Source organism: Etheostoma spectabile, chromosome 9, assembly GCF_008692095.1.
Source record: "Etheostoma spectabile isolate EspeVRDwgs_2016 chromosome 9, UIUC_Espe_1.0, whole genome shotgun sequence".
In the NCBI taxonomy this organism is placed as follows: domain Eukaryota; kingdom Metazoa; phylum Chordata; class Actinopteri; order Perciformes; family Percidae; genus Etheostoma; species Etheostoma spectabile.
Genome location: NC_045741.1, coordinates 34970319 through 34993974, shown reverse-complemented (window position 1 = coordinate 34993974; position 23656 = coordinate 34970319). Strand labels below are relative to the sequence as shown.

Sequence of the window (23656 nt, the reverse complement as noted above, 5' to 3'; positions counted from 1 at the left end):
ACCCATAACTCTCTGGGAACACACACACAGACCCACACACTTGCACCACACACATACAGACATACGCTTATACTCAATTCACTTAATTTAAACAAATTTAATATGTTTACCACAGAAACACACCGCTACGATTAAGTGATTTTCCATATGCATGTTCTTACAACAAACCATCCTATACACACAAACACTACAGCCATGCAGTATATCCAAATGAAGGTACACCATATATTATAATACAAAAAAACTTTGCTTACTGATTGTCCTGGCACACAGTTTACACAGGCAGGGACTAGGTTTACTTAATAAAAAGGCCCTGAACACCCACACAGGTGTTTATAGTTAATGTGGCTGATTGGACTGTGTGGGTGGGGTTAGACTGAGTGATTGACATCTTCCTGAGTCCACCGTTAGTGCTGTTGCACCTGTTAGGGCGGGAGAAATGACACCTGTGTCATCCTTATTGGTAGAAAAGAATGTGTGACCTAATACGTTCCCATCAAAGCTCTGGCCCACTTTAAACCTAAAAAGAGTCTAATCAGACAGCATAACTGAAAACACCTGTGTGGGTGTTCAGAGGCTTTAACAATGTACTAAAGTAAATACGAGTAACTGCATTTTTTTCAATAAAGATATATTCTAATAAGACATAAAAGAGGTCCCAGTTGTCCTTTATCCTTCTGCCTCAGTGGATGGACTTGTCACTTCTTCAGGCTGCCTGTGAAGGACAAGTGTATTGAAAATGAAGGGAAACTTACAGGATGATTTACTGAACTAAATAACTGAACATTATTTCAACATAAAGAAGCAACAAACTGTTACAATTGAGTTATCAAATATTGAATGTGCATAAATGGGTGGAGCTGTTATAGACATTTCGACACTGACCTTACATGAGCAAGTTCCTTTCCTGTGAGAAATGAATAGACAACCAGATCCCTATTGAGGTATGTTGTAATGACATGCATCTCTATTTCTTTGAATAGTGATGGAAAAACACTGACTTTTTTTATGTTTCATCCAGCAGAAACAGATGCAGCAGAGGGCTGAAGAGCGCCCACACCCAACGACAGCAAACAGAGCCTGTTTATAGCCTGGGAAAAAAATTAATTGTAAATCACACAACACTTGATAAATTACTACTACAACTACTGCTGCCTATTGTAATCACAACACATTTATTTTGTATCATTATTCAGAATCATGTTTGCAGAGTACAATGGTTTTGCTGTATTTATCTTTTTTTAAATTATATTTTAATGTTTTACATAACTTAAAATAATTACTTGTACAAACAGGTCTTGGGCCACTCCAGTCCCCGGTGACACCACAGGTAACATCTGGCGGGCCTATTATCAGGAAGCCTGGGTAGCATTTAAATCGACAGGTTGAGTTGATTGTCAGGTTTCCTCCCGAGCAGCTAAGGTATCCGTTATCAGGCTGAGACAGAGGAGGGCATTCCATAGCTGGGGGCACACACAGTTTAAAGTTTACCAGGAGTGCACTTATGTAACTTCTTATGCTAGCTTTTTTACTGTGAAAATGATACATTTTTAGAGCACGTACATGCTGATGCAAGTGTTCTAATAGGTATTTTGAATGTGATCCTCAGGCTGACCTCAGGAAACAGAGGAAACAGATGCTGGGATTATGATCACCATAGTAAAATGTCCAAAAGCCAATTTAACGTTTTGAAAAACTATGCAGATATATAATTTATATATAAATTTATATATAATATCAGAATGTGAGTTAGTAGTGACCTATAAATATACTTTGGTAGTTTTTGAATATCCCTCCATGTACGGTATTAATTGTCTGAGAGAAAACATAAAAGGCTTCTCAGGAGACAAGAGCACTTCAAATGAAATTCTGAGGTTGTATTGGTGATTTATGTAAGAATCTACCTCTTGTTGAGCTTAAATCTGCCATTATGGATTTTTGTCCACTTGGAGGCAGCGGAAAAGAGATATATGGCTTTATAGCATTAAATGCTCCAAGTTTCTCAGCAATAATTACTATTGACTTTGTCTAAAGGTTATTTGGGGCTGGTCAGGTAGTGTGCACGGAATTTTTTTAACTTCCTGTTGCGGCCAAAACAATCCTAACAGTAAGCGATGACAGTAAACCAAAACAGTGGAAAATGTATTCAAGGGAGGGGTTTTAATGTAACATTATGTACTGTTAGCACCTATTAGTAAGCACTCATTATTTTAAAAATTGCAAAGGATACTTGGTGTTAAATTTGCAGTTTACAGCAACCAAAAATTGTTTCAGAATTGTTTTAAGATCAACTTTAAAAAGTGTAAACCTAGGCCTTTCTTTTTTAAAAACATCCCCTTTTGTAATAAGTGGTGACATAGTTTCAGAGAGCTAACTCCTCACCTGTTTGGCATCTGTCTCCCTTAAAGCCAGGTTCACAGTGGCAGGTTATGTTTTCCATGATGTCCTGGCATCTTCCTCTGCCACATGATGTTGCATTACATTGGGCTGTTAAAACAAAGCGCAATACTAAAACAACTAATAACACCTTTGAAACTGTAACAACTAACCAATCAGTTTTGCATAGCCTACCTTTATAACAAACAGGGGATTTTGGAAGACTGCATTTATCATCATTCCACTTCCCTCGGTTTTGATTTCCGTTTACGTAGATTTCAACACAAAATTCTGTGCTGTGCTTGTTATTGGGCTCGTTTTTTGCCCATGACTGCTCACCGACCCACGTGCTGTTATTCCCAATCCAGGTCCAATTTTCATTCATGTGGTTTTTAGTGATTCCAATCCAATAATATGGACTCTTATCTCTGTTTGGCAGCTTGGAGACCAGATAGTCATTCTCTATCTGGCTTTGGATAACCACCATGTCTGTGTAATAGGTTTGGCACCAACGTCGGGCCTCAGTCCAGTTCATGGTCTCATTTGAGTAATGATACGTCCAGCTTAAGGTAATCACAGCCAAGGAGCTACCTAAAATACATTTTAAAAGAAAAAACAAATTTGTGTGATAGCCTAATTCATCATCCACAGTGTAAGAGTTAATGCCCAATGTCATGTCAGATACCACCAACTATACATGTTGCCTTAGTTAAACAAAACTCACCAAGAAAAACGATAAATGTCCACTTCATCATTGAGTGACACACAAACACCCGTTGCCTGTCCATAGAAAAAATAATCAGAAGCCAAAATATTAATGACTACCATTATGGAAAGCAATTGAATTCCATACTTACCCAGAATTGGTAATATATGAAGAACTATATTTTCTAAGTTGTTTGACCAGTTAAAATCCTTTTTCTAATCCTTTTCTAATCGTGTCAAACATGAACCATTATACAGTAAATGTTTTCTGCGAGCAGGGACCAATGTCAGGCTTTTATATTTCTCTTAGACCTCTCAGTCCAACACAATCATAGAATACCTGGATGTTTACTTTACAGAGTGAAAGCATGTGATGAATGAATTACTATTGCTTGTTCTACCTGTTCAGACCGTTTGGGAAATGCCCCTAGTTTCTGGTAAACGTGGGATCAGGGCAGATCTTTCAGTGATGTATGAACAAAATGTCACTAAAAGGAAGCACACACATCAGGTTAAAGGTCACCATTGAATCTTGGAGCCAACACACAGAAATTGTTCCCCCAAAAAATGAGTTTTGTGTTTTTTCTTAGAGACTTTGGCTGTTTTTAGATGATGTATTCCTTTACAACCTTTACTTACAGAACAAATTAGGCTTTTTGAAATCATCTTTGCTTTTGAAACGCTGTCGCCTTCAGTCTGATGGAAGATATCAGGTCTATTTCAAGTTCTGCTGAAGTGCTGACACAGAAGAAACATTAGTGAACACACAATGGTTATGATAAAACAGATTACCACAGCAAAATAGCTTTTCCTGCAGTAATTAAGGCATATCTCACTGTTATTCAACCATTTATCTTTGGTCCAAACATTATGGGGGAGGTGACAGAAACAGAAAAGAGATCTGTATTGTGTTTGAAAAAAGGACCTTCCTGGAGCTCTGAAAAAACACATGATGTCCTGCAATGTCAGGATAAACGTCCCTGTTCAAAGTGTGTGAATATGCTGGCATTGTGTATTGATGGATGAACCTTTGGAACAGTGAATACATGTAGTGACAAGCCTAAAAAAGGCCTTAATTTCTTTGAACTGACAGTAGATATTGGTCATGATACTGGAAAATGCATAATTATTCTTGTATAATTAGGAGGCCGAGCGCCGATAGCTGTGAAGGCCCTATTGAGACAGAAGGAATTATTGTCCCTTCTTCCGGCAAAATAATCGCCTTTTTGAGGAGCTTAACACACTCAAAAACTCACCAAAATGGCAGTTGCATCAAATCTGGCGAAAATGTACGTATTTTAAAGGTTTCGGGAATGGGTGCACAAAAATGGCTTTTAGCACCCCCTATGAAATTAATCAAATTGAACCTGCAGTACGTTCAATGTAGACTCACAAAACTTGGTAGCCTACACATATGTAGCATTTCAAGACGTACATAAAAGCTCATTGGAGCTACTCCCTAAACCCAACAGGAAGTCAGCCATTTTGAATTTGAAATTTGGTCCATGTCATCTTAAGGCATTAAAGATGAAAAGTTAAGAAAAAACTTTCGTCTAAGGGCATGTCCGTGGCCGGGTGACCATTTTGTGCGTTTTGCCATCAAAACAGGAAGTGGGTGTAACTTGAGTGTACATTGTCCAATTGGCTCAAAACCTTTCAGGATTTACAAAAGACCAACTCTGACAACATCTAAAGGCCAAAGCCATAGCACCCCCTAGTAGCAACAGGAAGTAAACCTAAAAGCCATGTTTCTACACTTTAACAAACTCCTCCTAGAGATTTCATCCATCTGTACCATCTCAGCACCTTAAAGATGAAAAGTTATTTAAAGAAAAACTTTTTGTCAAAAGGCGTGGGCATGGTGGCGAAGAAGTTTTTGTCATATCTGCTCGAAATTTCTCATGTTTGACAAGGGTCCAGGCCTGAGGACATTCACAAGCCAAAATTGACATTTGGTCATACTGCCCCCGCTGGAAACAGGAAATCCTTCCTTATATGACAGACATCATCTGATTTACACTACCAGTCAAAAGTTTGGGGTCACTTAGAAAATTTCCATTGCACTCCATTGTAGATGGAATAGCTGAGATCAGATGCATTGTTTTTTTAACCATCAGATTACATTTTGTGCTTGTATAATAGCAAAAGGGTTTTCCAATGTTTTATAAAATTATATCAGATTAGTAAACAGAAAGTGCATTTGGAACACTGGATGAATGGTTGCTGATAATGGGCAATGTAGATCTTGCATTCAAAATCAGCCACCCACCCAAATCAGCTAGTATTCTATCTAAAATAAAGTGGTATGGAAATTTGTAAATGACCCCAAACTTTTAAACCGGCAGTGTACATGAACCTTATAATGTGTGGTCTACATGTGATACTGAGCCGCCCCCTATACTTTTACCATGCCCCCATTTTATGTCTTTTTAACAGTTTAAGGTGGAGTCTTGTGTGAGGTGTCATTGAACTCAACAGGGAGTGCCCTTTTGATTGGTGATGAGTTGTAGTGTCTGAGCGCAAATTCACAGTCACAAGGAGCGGCGTCCACCAGTAACCCTGAGATGTGCAGAGGAGCGAGGGCCCGTCCAACGCTGCTTGTATCTTCATCATCATTATTGTCGCAATGTGTACAGCTTATTGTTAGCATTCTACTTTTAAGTTTTTCTTTTATATCCTATATCATGTTATTCTATATGTCTCTGCAAATTGCCTTACGTATACAAACAAAGTGTTTTATATTGAATTGAATACCAAAAGCAATTAATATTTTGAAGTTTATTATGAATTAAAAAACAGCAGTGCTTTAAACATACAGAAATATGAATGAGCATTTAATTTGCAATAACCATCTGTTAAATAAATAATACATAAATACTGAAATAATTCACAGTTCTGCAATGACAAGGCAATCCAACAATGACATAATGTAACATTACATTACAATATCCTAATTCATGCCCCCTTTCCAGCATGTTCATAAATCTGTAGAACATTGTGCTCAATATTAAACTCCCATTGGGAGGAAATACATGTCTGAATAACAGTACAGAGAAAAGCATGAAATTCAACTAAATGTAACGTAGCAATCAATTGCAAAGGTCTGTAAAACCTCTCCCCTCATCACAGATAGCTCTGACATATTGAGTTGTCCTGTTAACAAGTGTTAGACTAATGTAAAGTATTCACAGTGTTCACATTACTATGAATAGTGACTGGCATAGAGTTATGTTGGAGATATACATTTATAATTATCCTTTGTTGTCTCTGAAGAATAGAACTAGATGAGGCTGTCAATGCTGTTTTTGTAGACCTGTAGCGGGGCCTCGATGTCAGAGTTGCTGTAAGAAAAGACAAAAGAAGAAGATGAGCACTGCAATTCGACAAATGTGTTTCTTTAAAAAAAAGAAAAAAAGTATGATTTAAGCAAGGTGAAGGCTTATCTTACCTGTTTAGCTCAAACTTGTTTGCTTTCTGCTTCAGTCGTTTCAGGATCCACATAGCCAGAGACATTCCAGATAATAAAACAGCGCCCCCGGTTGCCGCACCAGAAGCAAGGGCAGTAATAGATTGGGGAGCTGTGGAAACATTCTCAAATGTGAATTATTTGACAATTTTAACTCAAATGGGTATTTTCATCTAGCATTGTATTAAAATATAATCCAACATTTGTTCCCTTTCTGTTTTACCTTGGCAGGAGGGTTTCTCTCCAGTCCAATTGCCATGACGATCACAGGTCAGCAGCTCGTGGCCGACTAAAGAGTAATCTTGTTTGCATGTGAAGGAGCACTGTGAGTTGTACACTGACTCCCTGTTTGTGCAGTTGATATGACCGTTTTCAGGAGCTTCGAGTAATGGGCATCTCACCGCTGTGCGAGAAGACAGACAAGAATTTAGTTAACCATCACCTATGGATAAAGAAGATCTTATTTTGCAACTAAAGTAGGCATTACAGATGGTGATGGTAAAAGGGGTACATGTGTATACCTGAGCAGTTTGGTGGGGTGGAGGTCCACTGGCCTGGATTTGCACACTCCATGCTTAGAGCACCTTGCAGCTCGTAGCCTTCCTCACAGCTGAAAATGCAGACCATACCAAGTGGATGGGGGGTCACGGCAGAAACAAGTGAAGACAGAGAAGGGGTGCAGCTGATCTGGGCACTTGTTGGGATCTCAGGAGCAGGACATCCTATTGCTAAAAAGAAAAGAAAAAATAATGTTAGCACAGACAAAACCCATGACAGCACAGAGCAAAAACTGCAGCAAACAAAGTGTGCACACAAAGCTCAGATTTATGTGAACATGTGCTACCATACCTTTGCAGGTAGGTATGGCTTTACTCCACTGTCCGTCCTCAGAACACTGAGTGGTGTGCGCTCCCTGCAGTTCAAAGCCTTCTTCACAGCTGAAGCTGCAGGTGGAGTCTGGCCGCAGTTTGGTCAAAGGTTGGCTGCACTGGCTGATGAGGTGAGCTTTTGCCTCTGGATTCTGGCATATGATGGCTTAAATAGGAAAAGTTAAAAGTATATATTTTTAGTATGTTTTTCACAAAGTCACAAAACAAGACAGCTCTTCTTAATCGTATAGGAGGTGATTGGACTAAACTTCAAATGGGCCCTCACCTTCACAGCGAGGCATACTCTCACTCCAGTCAGCTGTGGATGTGCATGTCACCCTGCTCGGTCCCACCAGGTGGTAGCCGGGGTTACAGCTGACGTTGCAGGTGTTTCCGTAGCTAAACCTCACATCTGCATCCGTCTCCACAGCTGACAGCGCCGTTGTCTAGCTCGGAGAGAGCAGGGCACTGGACAGCTGCAAAATAGAGGGGGAGCAGAACAGGTTCAACGGTTGCCTTGATAAAAAAAGAAATAGGATATAGCTTTTCCCCTTAAAATAACAAACTGAAATTGAAAATAGCTTGAATACCATGACATCCTACAAGATAAAAACATGAAAATGTGGGCGTACCAACACAAAGCGGTTGGGAGGCGTTCCAAAATCCTGAAGCTTCGCATTGCAGAGTGTTAGACAGGGAATCAGCAAGTGCATAGCCTTCATCACAGGTAAACACACAGGTGGACTGGTAGCTGGAGGGGCCCAGAGGATCAGAGCACTTCATGGATCCTCTTGCTGGACTAGACAGCTCTGACACTGGACCACTGTGAACAGGACAATCAAAACACATTAACATTGGTTAAAATCACATCACTTAATTTTTTAGTTATTTTTTGCAGCTTTGTATTACACCTCAATCACATTCACATGTAGGTGGCTCCTCTGACCACTGTGTCGAGGCAGTGCATCAGGGGTCTGGACATACTCAGCTGGTATCCTTCCTCACAGGAATACTGGCACAAAGAGTCGTAGGAGAAGTTCCCATGCTTGTGAATGCAATCCACACTTCCTTTATATGGAACGGTCACCTGCTTCATTACACTTGACAACTGCCAACAAAGAAAACAAGACACAATTAGACATCAGGTCCTGACTCCAAGTGACTTTAAACTTTAAAACAAGTTCAACATCACTGTATTATCTTACCATGCTCACACCCCTCTCCATAAAAGCCTTCAAAGCAAGCACACTTGTGGCTATTGATGGTTTCTACACAGTCTCCATAGAGGCATGAGTCGTTCTTACAGGCAGCTGGGGAAAGAAGTAGTACTTTCACATAACTTGCATGAAATGTTATACTGTTTTCTGAGCTTTTATTTTTTTAAACATCATCCACAAATCATTTAAAAAGAGATTCTCTAATAATCAAACAAATTAGGGCAGCTAAAATGAGCAGCTCTTGTTTCCTAATCCCTAACTTTTGCTCACCTGTGTAGCACAGAGCGGTCTTTAACTTCCCGCACCTCTCATCATTCCATTTGCCAGGCTGCGAATCCCTTTTAATGTACATCTCCACACAGTCCTCATTCTCCTTTGCACTTGTTCTATGTTGCCATTGTTGGTTCGCCCGTGCCCAGTTGGTTGCTTCTGCTGTTAGAGCCTTGTTGGTTCCTACCCAGGTCCAGACATTATTGATCTTGCGGATCCCGATCCAGTAGTAAGTGGGTTGCCTGGGCAGCCAACTGTTGAGATGCTCAATCTCCCCCTGGTTCTGGATGGCCACCATGTCCGTGTAGTGCTTCTGGCACCAGGCTCTAGCTTGCATCCAATCCATGGTGGTGTTAGAGTAGTAGTAGGACCAGCTCTCTACAGTAGTCCACATGCACAGCACTGAGGATGGAGTACAGAGACACAATTTAGATGGTAAGGTAATAAGGATGGATTTAAGAAAATGATCATATAATAGAAAATAAAAGTTGAAAGTGAGACATTAAAGATTCTGTTTGGATTAGCATACTTGAGCAAAGAAAGGTCAAGTTGATCCATGAGGACTTAGATCCACGGGTTGAAGTAATCCCAAACAGAACTTCTGTAAGAATGAAGTTTAAAAAAAGATCACTTACATTAAATTGATACAATAAATGCATCACTGACCACAAAGTATTTAAATTGATACCTCTGCACTCACCATTTTAAGTTGTATGTGTGATAACCTACTGAAGACTCTTAGTATTTCTTTGGTCTCAGCACGTCTGAGGAGAAGAGGATTCTGAGAGTTGCATGTGCTGAGTGTGTTTTTATATTAGCCTGCTCCACTTTTCCTGGAAGCTCTCATCACAAGCGGGCTATTCAGTGGAAATCCCCCACCACTATTGCCCCATCCCACCAGGGGATGGGGAAACTTTCCCAATCTCTTTCCCACTGCTTTCCTCCTTTGTTTTAGGAGGACTTTTTTTTCTTTAATTTTATCATATTGGATCAAAATTATTGTCACTGGAAAGTAAGTATATTTTATTTAATTACTGCCCTTTAAGAGCACTTTTATGGAATTATTTAGTGTTATTGAGTATTAATTATTAGTGCAGAGTTTCCAATTCATGCTACTTTAAACTTCTATTATACTTTTCATCCAAAACATACAACAATGAACTTATTGCACATTTTGCTGCTGCACTTTGACTTAAGCACAATTCTCAATGCAAGACTTACGTAATGGAGAATTTACATAGATGTATTAGGACTTCCAAATCAGAATCAGCTTTAATGGCCAAGTAAGTGTGAATATATCCAAGAAATTTGACTCCGGCTTTATGTTGCTTTCAAAGTACATAGACAGAACAGACATGAACAACAAAGCTGAACAAGGTAAACATAAACATTTGAATACTATGTAGAGAAAAAGGTTTGCACATAAAAAAGTGTACATTTACTGTACATATGCATATACGTGCACACACACATCCAAACAAACGAGGGGTTTTAAACAGTAAGACAATAGGGCAATGCAAAAGTGCAAATGGTGCTGGACTTAATACAGAGTTACTAATAAAACAGGTTGCTCATAAGTGGATATGACAGTGTATACAGTGTATATTTGACAGATAGTTACAGGTTTAAATGATGTGTTTAACACTATTTACAGAAAGGTGGATGCTTTGTGTTACAGGGTTATTGCACAGGGATTGATCCTTACTTATTATGATGTCATTGGTACTTTAACAGAAGTTCAGGTTCTAAACTGCTTAGCATTGTCCTAATGTACTGATAATGTACTAATGTCCCAAACAACACGTTAATACATTTGCATACACATAGCAAAAACAAAATTAATAGCACAAAGAAAGTGAAACTTTTCCTGGAGATTGCACAATACCCCACAGCACATGTGAAAGTGAAGGAAATTGCAATTTTGGAAGCTGTGAAAAGTTGATAAGACAGTGACAGATTTAGAGTGCCAAAGATATCCCCTCTGCTTCCTCTTATTTGAATTTAAACCTTTTGTATATTTGCCAGCAAATGTAAGCAAAGAAAAGTGTAAGCTTCATGAGTGTATATGACGATTCATTCAACACCTTCCTAGCCAACAAACCATAGTCTCGAACATGCTTTTCACAGTTCAAAGGATGTCAAAGGATGTGCTCATCAAAAGAAGAGAAAAAAAACAATGCAATGGCACCAAACAAACACTTTACTTCTATTTTTTACGAGTGTCCAGAGACGGGAAATGTACTGTATGTAATGAGCAGAGGCGCCTGCTGGCTGCCTGTGTTGCTCAAAGTGACAGTTCATATCCTTCCTCTCTGACCCGAGGCACAGGATAGTAGCCACTGTTGCTTGACACCTCTCAACCTCCACCCATTTCCCAAAAAAATAATATAAACTTTCTGATTAACTCATACAGAACAAGACCCAGGAGAGATACTTATGCATACTGAAGCATAGATCCCCCGAAGCTTCCAAATTAGCTTTGACTCTTTGACCTCTGACCTTGACAGACACAAGCGGAATATCTTCTCTAGTTACAGGAAATAACAAACGAAAAGGTCTGCTTGGTGAAAAATGGTCTTGTTAATTAATTAATCGCATTTGCTACCTAATGGTAGCCTACATTGACGAGTTTTTAGACCTTTAATAGTTTAACAATGACGAGTTTTTAGAGCTTTAATAGTTTAACAATTTATGATATTTTGTGTTTCTATCTTTAATAATCTATCTATGTAACTATATACAGTATGTATATATATATACAGTATATATATATATATATATATATATATATATATTATGGCATGCCGTTTAGGAAATAATATATATATATATGAAGTTTATCCATCTGAATATATGAATGAAAGTCTGAATATATGGAATGAACGTCTGAATATATGGAATGAAAGTCTGAAATATGGAATGAACGTCTGAATATATGGAATGGAAGTCTGAATATATGGAATGAAGTCTGAATATATGGAATGAAAGTTGGAATACATTGACAGAAATGTCACCAAAGGGATACCTTCTGAATTCACTGGATTTACAAAATGGCATCGGCTGAAATAGTCCAATACTTTGTTGAACTGCAGGGTTTTTTTTTGCAACAACTGGTCATACTCCAAAACGACACAAACAGTTTGGAAATTAGATAGCGTCACCTTGAGGCTCATATTTCCATTATTGCGACATTCTTAGTGCTTATAAGCAATCCTGTTCAACAAAACGTTGCCGAAAGAACATTATGCATCATTTTTGAAGGAATTTATGAGTCTCTTTGGGAGATGTCGGCAGAAGTAACACTTCAACTGGAGCTAATGGTGTGGGCATGGATACGGTTACCAGTATTTTGGCCCGTACATGCATTTGCCAGATGTTAATAATCTCTTCATTGCTCAAAATAGCTGACACTAGATTCCCAGCCGATTCAATCATAGCGTCCACATTGTACATCTGATTAATCAGCCCACAACACAAGGGTGGCGCCAGCGCCGTAATGACGTCAGCTTTCATTCCATATATTCAGACTTTCATTCCATATATTCAGACTTTCATTCCATATATTCAGACTTCATTCCATATATTCAGACTTTCATTCCATATATCAGAAATCATTCCTATATTCAGACTTTCATTCCATATTCAGACTTTCATTCAATATATCAGACGTTCATTCCATATATTCAGACTTCATTCCATATATTCAGACTTTCATTCCATATATTCAGACTTTCATTCCATATATTCAGACTTCATTCCATATATTCAGACTTCCATTCAATATATTCAGACTTTCATTCCATATATTCAGATGGATAACTTCATATATATATAATATTATTTCCTAACGGCATGCCATAATATATATATATATATAATATATAACACTCACCGGCCACTTTATTAGGTACACCTGTCCAACTGCTCGTTAACACTTAATTTCTAAGCAGCCAATCACATGGCGGCAACTCAGTGCAATTTAGGCATGTAGACATGGTCAAGAGAATCTCCTGCAGTTCAAACCGAGCATCAGTATGGGAAAGAAAGGGATTTGAGTGACTTTGAACGTGGCATGATTGTTGGTGCCAGAAGGGCTGGTCTGAGTATTTCAGAAACTGCTAATCTACTGGGATTTTCACGCACAAACCATCTCTAGGTTTACAGAGAATGGTCCGAAAAAGAAAAACCATCCAGTGAGCGGCAGTTCTGTGGGCGGAAATGCCTTGTTGATGCCAGAGGTCAGAGGAGAATGGCCAGACTGGTTCGAGCTGATAGAAGGGCAACAGTGACTCAAATAACCACCCGTTACAACCAAGGGGGCAGAAGAGCATCTCTTAACGCACAGTACGTCCAACTTTGAGGCAGATGGGCTACAGCAGCAGAAGACCACATCGGGTCCCACTCCTTTCAGCTAAGAACAGGAAACTGAGACACAATTGGCACAAGCTCATCGAAATTGGACAATAGAAGATGGAAAAAAAAGTTCCCCTGGTTGATGAGTCTCGTTTTCGCTGCGACAGTCGGAGGTAGGGTCAGAATTTGGCGTCTAAAACATGAAAGCAGGACCCATCCTGCCTTGTGTCAACGGTTCAGGTGGTGGGGTGGTGTCTGGGGGGGGGAAATATTTCTTGGCACTCTTTGGGCCCTTGGTACCAATGAGCATCGTTTGAAAACGCCACAGCCTACCTGAGTATTGTTGCGGACCATGTCCATCCCTTAGACCATAATGTACCCAACTTCTGATGGCTACTTTCAGCAGGATAAGCGCCATGTCATAAAGCTGGAATCATCACAGACGGGTTTCTTGAACATGACAATGAGTGGCTTGTACTCAAATGGCCTCCACAGTCACCAGATCTCAACCCAAATAGAGCATCTTTGGGATGTGGTGGAACGGGAGATTCGCATCATGGATGTGCAGCCGACAAATTCTGCGGCAAAATGTTTTGATGCCATCATGTCAATATGGACCAAACTCCCTGGGAATGCTTCCAGCACCTTGTTGAATCTATGCCACCAAGAATTGAGGCAGTTCTGAAGGCAAAAGGGGGTCCACCCGGTATAGTGGGGTACTAATAATGGCCGGTTTAGTGTATATATATATATAATATATGTATAAATAGTTTCCTCTTGTTGCCATCTGGGGTCGCCAGCGTGCGTTATCCTGTACAGTAATGGCGACAGGTTGCAAATGGTCTGTCTCTTTAAGACAGGAAATAGACGTCCCAATCCGAATAAAGGCATTTATGAGAACCCACCAGTGTTGTCTGGCGCTGGTAGACCTCTGAAAAGCACGAGGGTCTCCGGTGTATTAACGAAAGCTACAGCCGCAATGGCAGACGCTCTGGCTAAAATCCCCGTTGTAGAGATTGATCCAGAGGGAACCTTTAAGTACATACTTGTCCGAGTGAAAGTGAAAGATGGCGATGTGCATAAAGACATAGTCCGAGGCACAAAAAGTGCAGAGTATCACAGTAAGTTGATAGCTGTAGTTTGCGGCAGCTGAGGAGCGCCAAGTTCGTCAGTTCAGCTCGTGATAACGCGCAAGCCTGCACCTGAGTTGTTGCTGATAGACCCATGTCCTTTCGGTGCACCCTGTAAACTAGCCGTAACGTTAGTGTATTGCAAATATTGGAGGCAACATCTTTAGAAGACAATATGGGAGATAATAACCGTACAAATGCTTTAAATCGTTGCCTATTTGACTGTCCATTAACGACACCAGTATGCTATGGTTGATTGAGTAATTTGAATTATTTACAGATCATATATTTGAGAAAGTCAATCCAGCTATGGAGGCCATGGGATTGGAGTGTAAATGCCTTGGAGGAGGGAAAATAGAGCACAACAGCCAAGAGAAAAAACTAAGGGTGTTTGGAGAGTCAACTGTAAGTTCATTTGATTAGAAATTCATTATATCTCGAATCAACTTCTGATAATATACTACTACAAATACTTAATCTTTGGATGTAATGATGTAAACGCTCAATTGCTTTTCATTTTATTTTCAGGCGTTTGGTAAAGCAGACCATTCTGTGTCTGTCGAGAAGTTGAAGAGTGCCTTCAGCGACTATGACATCACCTGGTCTGACGACAAAAAATAAGTGTGAACCTGCCTCTCATCTGTCTGATTTTATTTATCAGTTCCAAAACAAACCTTCTGTATAACCATCATTTAATTCAAAATACACCATTCTGCATTTAACTGTTTGCTTTGGATTCTGTTAAAGCACTAAAACTGACTCCTAAAAAAAGTTGTTATTGCAAGTTTTTTTTTATTTTCATTTTCATTTAACTAAAATGTAGTATAATGCTGGATGTAGTATACACTCTGCAGACGTAATTCCAAGATAAAACTTTTGCTTTTGCTTGTTGTTTGGTTGACTTCATTGGAATTGAAGGCCAGGTGCCAAGTGTGGAGTCCATTAAGGAAGGAATGAGTAAGTTGTAATCACAAAGATATCCTGTTACTCTGGGGGAAAGTTTGTTGTCCAAAAACTGATAAGACCAAAACTGATGAGGGGCTTTCACTTGCTGTAATTGTTTCATCCTTTAATGTGTGAGTAATGCTTAGTAATAATAAACTTTACACGCGAGAAAAGAAAACCGATTTAAAAATCCGCGACATAAAAACAAAAAAAAAACTTCAAAGGGGGATAAGAGCCTGAGCTGAGTGATCTTTTAACAATTACACAGAATTTTCTTTCTACATTAAACATCCTCATTCATCCAGTTGGATATTCAATTGACATTTTTCTTTTTTGCAATACTCAAAACTACCTGTGAAACGACCGTGAGCATGTAAAAATATCTAATGTTTTCCTTCTGGGGACGGACTGTGTGTCAAAGAAAAAACAAGACTAACACTGTGTCCCAAATCAATATTACATAAGGATTCAGTACAGTTCACTTCAAAAATGAGTTATGGGTGGTGTTGAAACCACTCTAAATACATCAAACAACAAGTATTTAATTACAAAAACTTTTATAATGCCTATTTGTGAAGTTTAATTTGCAATTTTTAATTACCACACACACACGTTTGTATAATTTTCAGTTTATATAAAATGTTAACTAAGTTGATCATTTTTATACTAAATGCTAAGACACCATATTATAGTATGCAGTTTCAATTTGGGAACGCCAAGCCATGCCCTATCTCACAATGCAGTGTGACTTTTCCCAGCTGGGACATTGGAAACATTTTCCGTTAATCCGACACCACATGAATGCAGCACAAATGCCCTATCTTGAAATGTTGATGAAAGTGAAAAAGAATTTGTGTATCTGACCTGTGATTCAGATCTGCTTTAATGGGTTCTTCCTATAGGCCCTTGCTACATCCTTCAACAAAGTTTTATTAAAATCAGCCCATTCGTTTTTCTATAATCCTGCTGGCAGAAATACCAACCAATACACAAACAAAGAAACATAGAAACTGAACAGAACATAACCTCCTTTGCAAAGGTAGTTCACACACACAAACTACAGCTGAGGCTAAATGGATGTCGTTAGTTCTGCAAGTATTTGGTCAGAAACCAAAGTATGTACAAATTGAAAATCTTGACCTGATGATGGTGCAGTTCATCTCAATAGCTCCATGAATTTCTAATCCAAATTTCATGGCAATACATCCAGCCGTTGTTGAGATTTTAATCCATAAGAACCTCTCATTTACGCTATAGTAAAAATCATAAGATCACCAAAGTCATTTTTTATGTGGGAGGTATTGTTGAGATACTTCACAGGATAAGTGGAAACCTTAATCTGCTGTGGGCAGCAGAAGACAAAGTCAGGGTGAATGTTTAAAAATTGTCTAGTAATGTGTCTTGCACCACTGGTCATTATTTGGGATCCATCCAAAATCAGAAATCAAGTGCAATTACCTGAGCTGTTCAGGTGTCTTTAAAGGGGTGACTGATTAGCTGATTTGAGAGTTTTTTCTATAATTTGGGATTGTAAATCTATGTTATGGGTACTATTAACCTCAAGATATTACATTAATTCCCATGAGATTCCGCTTTCCATAACACAGTAGTCGACGTCCTTTTCCTCTGGGTTTTTCCCATGTGAGGTTGACTGGCTGTCTTTTAGCAGTGGAGCACATTCTTGTGGTGAGTGGTGAGTCATAAAGAAAACATTTGGAGGAAGAGAGTCGTGTAACTTTGTTACATGGACAGAATTAGCTACTATTACCAGTATATATCAACAAACTGGAAAGAGCTCCATTCACCTTGACCCTCATCAGCATACGACACTGATACTCACTGCACTCCAACAGTTACCACGGGACCTCGAAATAAGTGAAACAAAAAGACGTCTTCCTTCCGTTTTCTGTCCCAAATCCGGAGCCAGTTTCCTGTAAACTGATAACCTCTCCATTATCTACAACAGGGAGGTCAGCACATGAGTCTTGAACTGTGTTAGAATCAACCCTCTTTGTGGAAAACACATTATATGTTACAGTAAAGATTTAATGACATTTTACGTGAAACATTATGACCAAACAGTAATCAGTCTGTTTAGGCATGCAGACTTTTTCCTTCATTTGTTCCAAGTTATCCTGTCAATATAGTATTTTATGTTGTGTATTGCTTTATTTTTTATAATGTAACCTTTGTATACCTTGTAAAAATGTAAATTTGTCAAATTTATTGACAAATGTTTGAGTGATAGATTTACTTTAACCTCCAATTTCTTTACAAATTGTTTTACACCAAGAGCATATACTCTCTCTCACAGAGCAAGATTCGTTCATATATTCATAGCTGCTTATAATGATGGAAATAACTACAACTGGAGAAGACAGACACAGTCCAGTGTTGAAGTGGACATGGCAAGTCAAAATATTTTTCTTTGGGAAGATAATGAGAAACATGCTTTCCATCATCCTGCAAAAGCCAAACTACTTTCTGTCTAGAGGCATTTTGCCGAAACATTTTTTTTTTTTTTTAGACCAAAGTAATGAGTCTTTTTTACTGAATCAGGTGGATCACCCTGCCTTGGTGCGCAACTTGATTCAGCGGGGGGGAAACTATATTTCGTCATTTCCTTTCAAGTGTCGGTATGCTGCAAGCACTATTCCAATACACTATATGTGAAACTGATAAGCATCAATGTGGAGTCCTGTTTCCTAAACAAAAAGTTAGTTCCTTCCTGCAGTGGCAGCCGCTAACACCTAGGCTGTCGGGAAACAAAGGTGCAGCAAAAGCAAGATGGTTTACTTCAATGCTCAAGATCTTATCTGTGAAACAATAGCTTACCAGACACCATTTTATGGCGTCAATCAGGTCAGAGCCCAACAGAAATTCCAGACTCCGAAAGGAAAAATACCATCCTTCCTTTAACTGATTTAACTACAATCAAAAATACACAAACTCCTCAATCATTTTCCGCCCACTTGGTTCTGGTGTTTTCTTAATAAAGTTGTTGGCCAGTCACTAACCATGGACCTAGCGAATTGTGATTTCATTACAGTAGATAAGCGTGGAGTGGAATTTCTCAAACAAAGATGTGTTTTGCTCACTTTGAGAGAATGGACACTTCCTGTAAAAGGGACAGAGTCAAACCGCTTACAGACTTTGGAGGGCTTTATGTATCCTTAATACATCTACCTACCCTATGTTCATTATAAAATCATCTCATCATTATTTGGATAACACATAATTTTTCTCATTTCTTTTGGCTATTTAATCCTTATGAAAGCCTTCTTGTTTATGCTTCTTTATTCATTATTAAGCCCAACTTTATTTTTCTCTTTTTTAAAATATATGTTTTGTTGTAGGCCATAGGCCCATCTCTTTTTTCTCCATTGTGTGGCATTTTGTTAACCCAACAACAACAGTTGTGTTTTTCCTGTTTTATTCTATTAATTCATTCACTGTTTTGCTTGTTTCCCTGTCATTTGTTAACCATTTCCTGTTTTGCAGTTTAAATCTTGACATGACAGAACAAAACAAGTGTGGATTACACAGGTCTGATATATAATTTTATGTTATTCTATAACAAAGAGACCGTTATAGCCTACTTTTGGGTGTTTTAACTTTATGAGTCCAGATTTGTAATGGCTCATCCCCTATTATTATTATTATTATTATCATTGTTATTATTATTTTTATTATTATTATAGAGCTAAGTATTAGGTCAACATTAAGAGAATTGATATGAATGCATCTGACTGGTGGTAAGATTTGTTCTGACAGCAATGTTTTAAATTGCAACTCTGCCCTGGAATTTAATTATATGACTATCATCATATTTCATTAGCGTCCTCCATTTTGTAAGTGTTATTAAATATACAGTAGTTACAGCATATAAAGTTCATTAATTGGGACACGAGACAATAAATACAATTCCCGTTTTATAGCCTAGGTAAATGAAAAATGTCTGAAAAAAATATGGAGCCCCTGAAAAGACCTTAACCCAAACGTTACATATATACAATACAATATTAGTATGCATTTGAGACTTCACTTACAGTAATATAGAATATGTTTTTATTTTTTTATATATTTCACAGCCTGATAGTGATGGTTGTTATTTGAAGCGCTGCGCAGTCATTGCGTAATTTCAACCAATCAGAGTGAGGGCGGATGAGTAGCTTTGCTTACTACGTCACATCCGATTCAAACGTCGGCGCGCGCTGTTTCTGTCCCACAATCAACTTTTTGGCTGCTCTCTGCCTACTAGTTACATTATAGTCGTTGACGAAGATACAGTGGTGCCGTTGTAAGAAACAAACGCGTAGCAAGGTGTGACTGTACGCTTCTGAACAGAACATACAGTCTCATTTCTGGTAAGAAAAAGATATATCTACCTACCTTACGTGGCCATGCAAGCTTCATTATAAAGTCATCTCATCATTATTTGGATAACACATAATTTTTCTCATTGCTTTTGGCTATTTAATCCTTATGAAAGCCTTCTTGTTTATGCCTCTTTATTCATTATTGAGCCCAGCTTTATTTTTAAACTCTTTATTAAGATATATGTTTTGTTGTAGGCCATAGGCCCATCTCTTTTTTCTCCATTGTGTGGCATTTTGTTAACCCAACAACAACAGTTGTGTTTCTCCTGTTTTATTCTACTAATTCATTCACTGTTTTGCTTGTTTCCCTGTCATTTGTTAACCATTTCCTGTGTTGCAGTTTAAACCTTGACATGACAGAACAAAACAAGTGTGGATTACACAGGCCTGATATATAATTTTATGTTATTCTATAACATGGAGACCATTGTAGCGTGCTTTTGGGTATTTTAACTTCACGAGTCCAGATTTACAATGGCTCATCCCCTATTATTATTATTATTATTATTATTATTATTATAGAGCTAAGCATTAGGTTAACGTTGTGAGAATTTATATAAATGCATCTGACTGGTGGTAAGATTTGCTCTGAAAGCAATGTTTTATATTGAGACTCTGCCCTGGAATTTAATTATATTACCATCATCATACTTCATTAGTGCCCTCCATCTTGTAAGGGTTATTAAATATACAGTAGTTACAGCATTTAAAGTTCATTAAATGGGACACAAGACAATAAATACAATTCCCGTTTTATAGCCTAGGTAAATGAAAAATGTCTGAAAAAAATATGGAGCCCCTGAAAAGACCTTAACCCAAACGTTACATATATACAATACAATATTAGTATGCATTTGAGACTTCACTTACAGTAATATAGAATATGTTTTTATTTTTTTATATATTTCACAGCCTGATAGTGATGGTTGTTATTTGAAGCGCTGTGCAGTCATTGCGTAATTTCAACCAATCAGAGCTAGGGCGGATGAGTAGCTTTGCTTACTACGTCACATCCGATTCAAACGTCGGCGCGCGCTGTTTCTGTTCCACAATCAACTTTTTGGCTGCTCTCTGCCTACTAGTTACATTATAGTCGTTGACGAAGATACAGTGGTGCCGTTGTAAGAAACAAACGCGTAGCAAGGTGTGACTGTACGCTTCTGAACAGAACATACAGTCTCATTTCTGGTAAGAAAAAGATATATCTACCTATCAAAATTAACACTAGCTAACGTTACCAGGCTAACGTTAAATGTTACCTTTAGCAAAACATACCGCAGAAAACACACAAGCTAACGTTGGCCTCAGCTGTCTCTAGTTCAAACCACTACAGAACTAGTCTAAAAACAGCTTTGGAATGAAAATACTGATAAACGTATTGTGCTAAATAAAGTCACTTACAGTGACTAACTCGGTGACATTGTTCTAACACTTTGTTTAGTTGTCAGATGTCCTGGCTTCATTGGTCACTGCTGTCATCATGTCCCAGACCACCAATAAATGTGGGCGTACCAACACAAAGCGGTTGGGAGGCGTTCCAAAATCCTGAAGCTTCACATTGCAGAGTGTTAGACAGGGAATCAGCAAGTGCATAGCCTTCATCACAGGTAAACACACAGGTGGACTGGTAGCTGGAGGGGCCCAGAGGATCAGAGCACTTCATGGATCCTCTTGCTGGACTAGACAGCTCCTGACACTGGACCACTGTGAACAGGATAATCAAAAACACATTAACATTGGTTAAAATCACATCACTTAATTTTTTTAGTTATTTTTTGCAGCTTTGTATTACACCTCAACTCACATTCACATGTAGGTGGCTCCTCTGACCACTGTGTCGAGGCAGTGCATATCAGGGGTCTGGACATACTCAGTTGGTATCCTTCCTCACAGAAATACTGGCACAAAGAGTCGTAGGAGAAGTCTCCATGCTTGTGAATGCAATCCACACTTCCTTTATATGGAACGGTCACTTGCTCTTCATTACACTTGACAACTGCCAACAAAGAAAACAAGACACAATTAGACATCAGGTCCTGACTCCAAGTGACTTTAAACTTTAAAACAAGTTCAACATCACTGTATTTTCTTACCATGCTCACACCCCTCTCCATAAAAGCCTTCAAAGCAAGCACACTTGTGGCTATTGATGGTTTCTACACAGTCTCCATAGAGGCATGAGTCGTTCTTACAGGCAGCTGGGGAAAGAAGTAGTACTTTCACATAACTTACATAAAATGTTATAACTGTTTCTCTGCTTTTATTTTAAAAAGAAAACATGATCAACAAATTATTTAAAAGAGATTCCCTAATAATCAAACAAATTAGGGCAGCTAAAATGAGCAGCTCTTGTTTCCTAATCCCCAACTTTTGCTCACCTGTGTAGCACAGAGCGGTCTTTAACTTCCCGCACCTCTCATCATTCCATTTGCCAGGCTGCGAATCCCTTTTAATGTACATCTCCACACAGTCCTCATTCTCCTTTGCACTTGTTCTATGTTTGCCATTGTTTGGTTCGCCCCGTGCCCAGTTGGTTGCTTCTGCTGTTAGAGCCTTGTTGGTTCCTACCCAGGTCCAGACATTATTGATCATGCGGATCCCGATCCAGTAGTAAGTGGGTTGCCTGGGCAGCCAACTGTTGAGATGCTCAATCTCCCCCTGGTTCTGGATGGCCACCATGTCCGTGTAGTGCTTCTGGCACCAGGCTCTAGCTTGCAGCCAATCCATGGTGGTGTTAGAGTAGTAGTAGGACCAGCTCTCTACAGTAGTCCACATGCACAGCACTGAGGATGGAGTACAGAGACACAATTTAGATGGTAAGGTAATAAGGATGGATTTAAGGAAATGATCATATAGAAGAAAATAAAAGTTGAAAGTGAGACATTAAAGATTCTGTTTGGATTAGCATACTTGAGCAAAGAAAGGTCAAGTTGATCCATGAGGACTTAGATCCACGGGTCTGAACTAATCCCAAACAGAACTTCTGTAAGAATAAAGTTTAAAAAAAGATCAGTTACATTAAATTGATACAATAAATGCATCACTGACCACAAAGTATTTAAATTGATACCTCTGCACTCACCATTTTAAGTTGTATGTGTGATAACCTACTGAAGACTCTTAGTATTTCTTTGGTCTCAGCACGTCTGAGGAGAAGAGGATTCTGAGAGTTGCATGTGCTGAGTGTGTTTTTATATTAGCCTGCTCCACTTTTCCTGGGCGCTCTCATCACAAGCGGGCTATTCAGTGGAAATCCCCCACCACTATTGCCCCATCCCTCCAGGGTCCTTAGAAACTTTCCCAATCTCTTTCCAATTGCTTTCCTCCTTTGTTTTAGGAGGACTTTAGGGGGATTTTTTATTTTATTTCATCATGTTGTATCAATATTATTTTCACTGGAAAGTGAATATATGTATTTAATTACTGCCCTTTAAGAACAGTTTTAAGGATTTGTACTACACTTTGCATTGTTAGTGCAGAGTTTCCAATTCATGCTACTTTAAACTTCTATTATACTTTTCATCCAAAACATACAACGAATGCACTTATTGCACATTTTGCTGCTGCACTTTGACTTAAGCACAATTCTCAATATAAGACTTACGTAATGGAGAATTTACATAGATGTATTAGGACTTCCAAATCAGAATCAGCTTTAATGGCCAAGTAAGTGTGAATATATCCAAGAAATTTGACTCCGGCTTTATGTTGCTTTCAAAGTACATAGACAGAACAGACATGAACAACAAAGCTGAAAACGGTAAACATAAACATTTGAATACTATGTAGAGAAAAAAGTTTGTAAATAATAAAAGTGTACATTTACTGTACATATGCATATACGTGCACACACACATCCAAACAAACGAGGGGTTCTAAACAGTAAGACAATAGGGCAATGCAAAAGTGCAAATGGTGCTGGACTTAATACAGAGTTACTAATAAA

General features: G+C 38.6%; 4 protein-coding genes and 1 long non-coding RNA gene across 5 annotated transcripts; 1 reads left to right on the top strand and 4 right to left on the bottom strand.

The window, feature by feature from the left end:
- Nucleotides 1–268: 268 nt before the first annotated feature.
- On the bottom strand, nt 269–3345 carry LOC116695703 (L-selectin). Its single transcript, XM_032526116.1, has 8 exons — nt 3234–3345; nt 3101–3156; nt 2572–2967; nt 2383–2487; nt 1284–1463; nt 1002–1091; nt 886–907; nt 269–715 (listed from the first exon to the last, which is right to left on the bottom strand). Exons 2-8 carry the CDS (start codon nt 3129–3131, stop codon nt 670–672), a joined length of 870 nt encoding a protein of 289 aa, XP_032382007.1. The 5' UTR covers nt 3132–3156; nt 3234–3345; the 3' UTR covers nt 269–669.
- A 2502-nt stretch (nt 3346–5847) lies between these two features.
- Nucleotides 5848–22906, bottom strand: LOC116695701 (E-selectin-like). The gene is given in 13 exon segments (XM_032526114.1): nt 5848–6422; nt 6530–6659; nt 6771–6950; nt 7069–7275; nt 7397–7582; nt 7703–7835; nt 7837–7892; nt 21223–21414; nt 21515–21706; nt 21804–21908; nt 22089–22493; nt 22621–22693; nt 22793–22906. Coding segments are annotated over 13 exon segments (1923 nt in total). The 5' UTR covers nt 22796–22906; the 3' UTR covers nt 5848–6361.
- On the bottom strand, nt 8388–9723 carry LOC116695704 (L-selectin). The gene is made up of 5 exons (XM_032526117.1): nt 9604–9723; nt 9433–9504; nt 8904–9305; nt 8622–8726; nt 8388–8524 (listed from the first exon to the last, which is right to left on the bottom strand). Coding segments are annotated over exons 2-5 (546 nt in total). The 5' UTR covers nt 9434–9504; nt 9604–9723; the 3' UTR covers nt 8388–8486.
- Nucleotides 14113–15108, top strand: si:dkey-51e6.1. The gene is made up of 3 exons (XM_032526119.1): nt 14113–14377; nt 14667–14791; nt 14915–15108. Exons 1-3 carry the CDS (start codon nt 14236–14238, stop codon nt 15005–15007), a joined length of 360 nt encoding a protein of 119 aa, XP_032382010.1. The 5' UTR covers nt 14113–14235; the 3' UTR covers nt 15008–15108.
- Nucleotides 19567–21216, bottom strand: LOC116695706 (uncharacterized). The gene is made up of 2 exons (XR_004333536.1): nt 20920–21216; nt 19567–19719 (listed from the first exon to the last, which is right to left on the bottom strand). It is a non-coding gene; the product is annotated as an uncharacterized LOC116695706 (long non-coding RNA).
- Nucleotides 22907–23656: the final 750 nt, after the last annotated feature.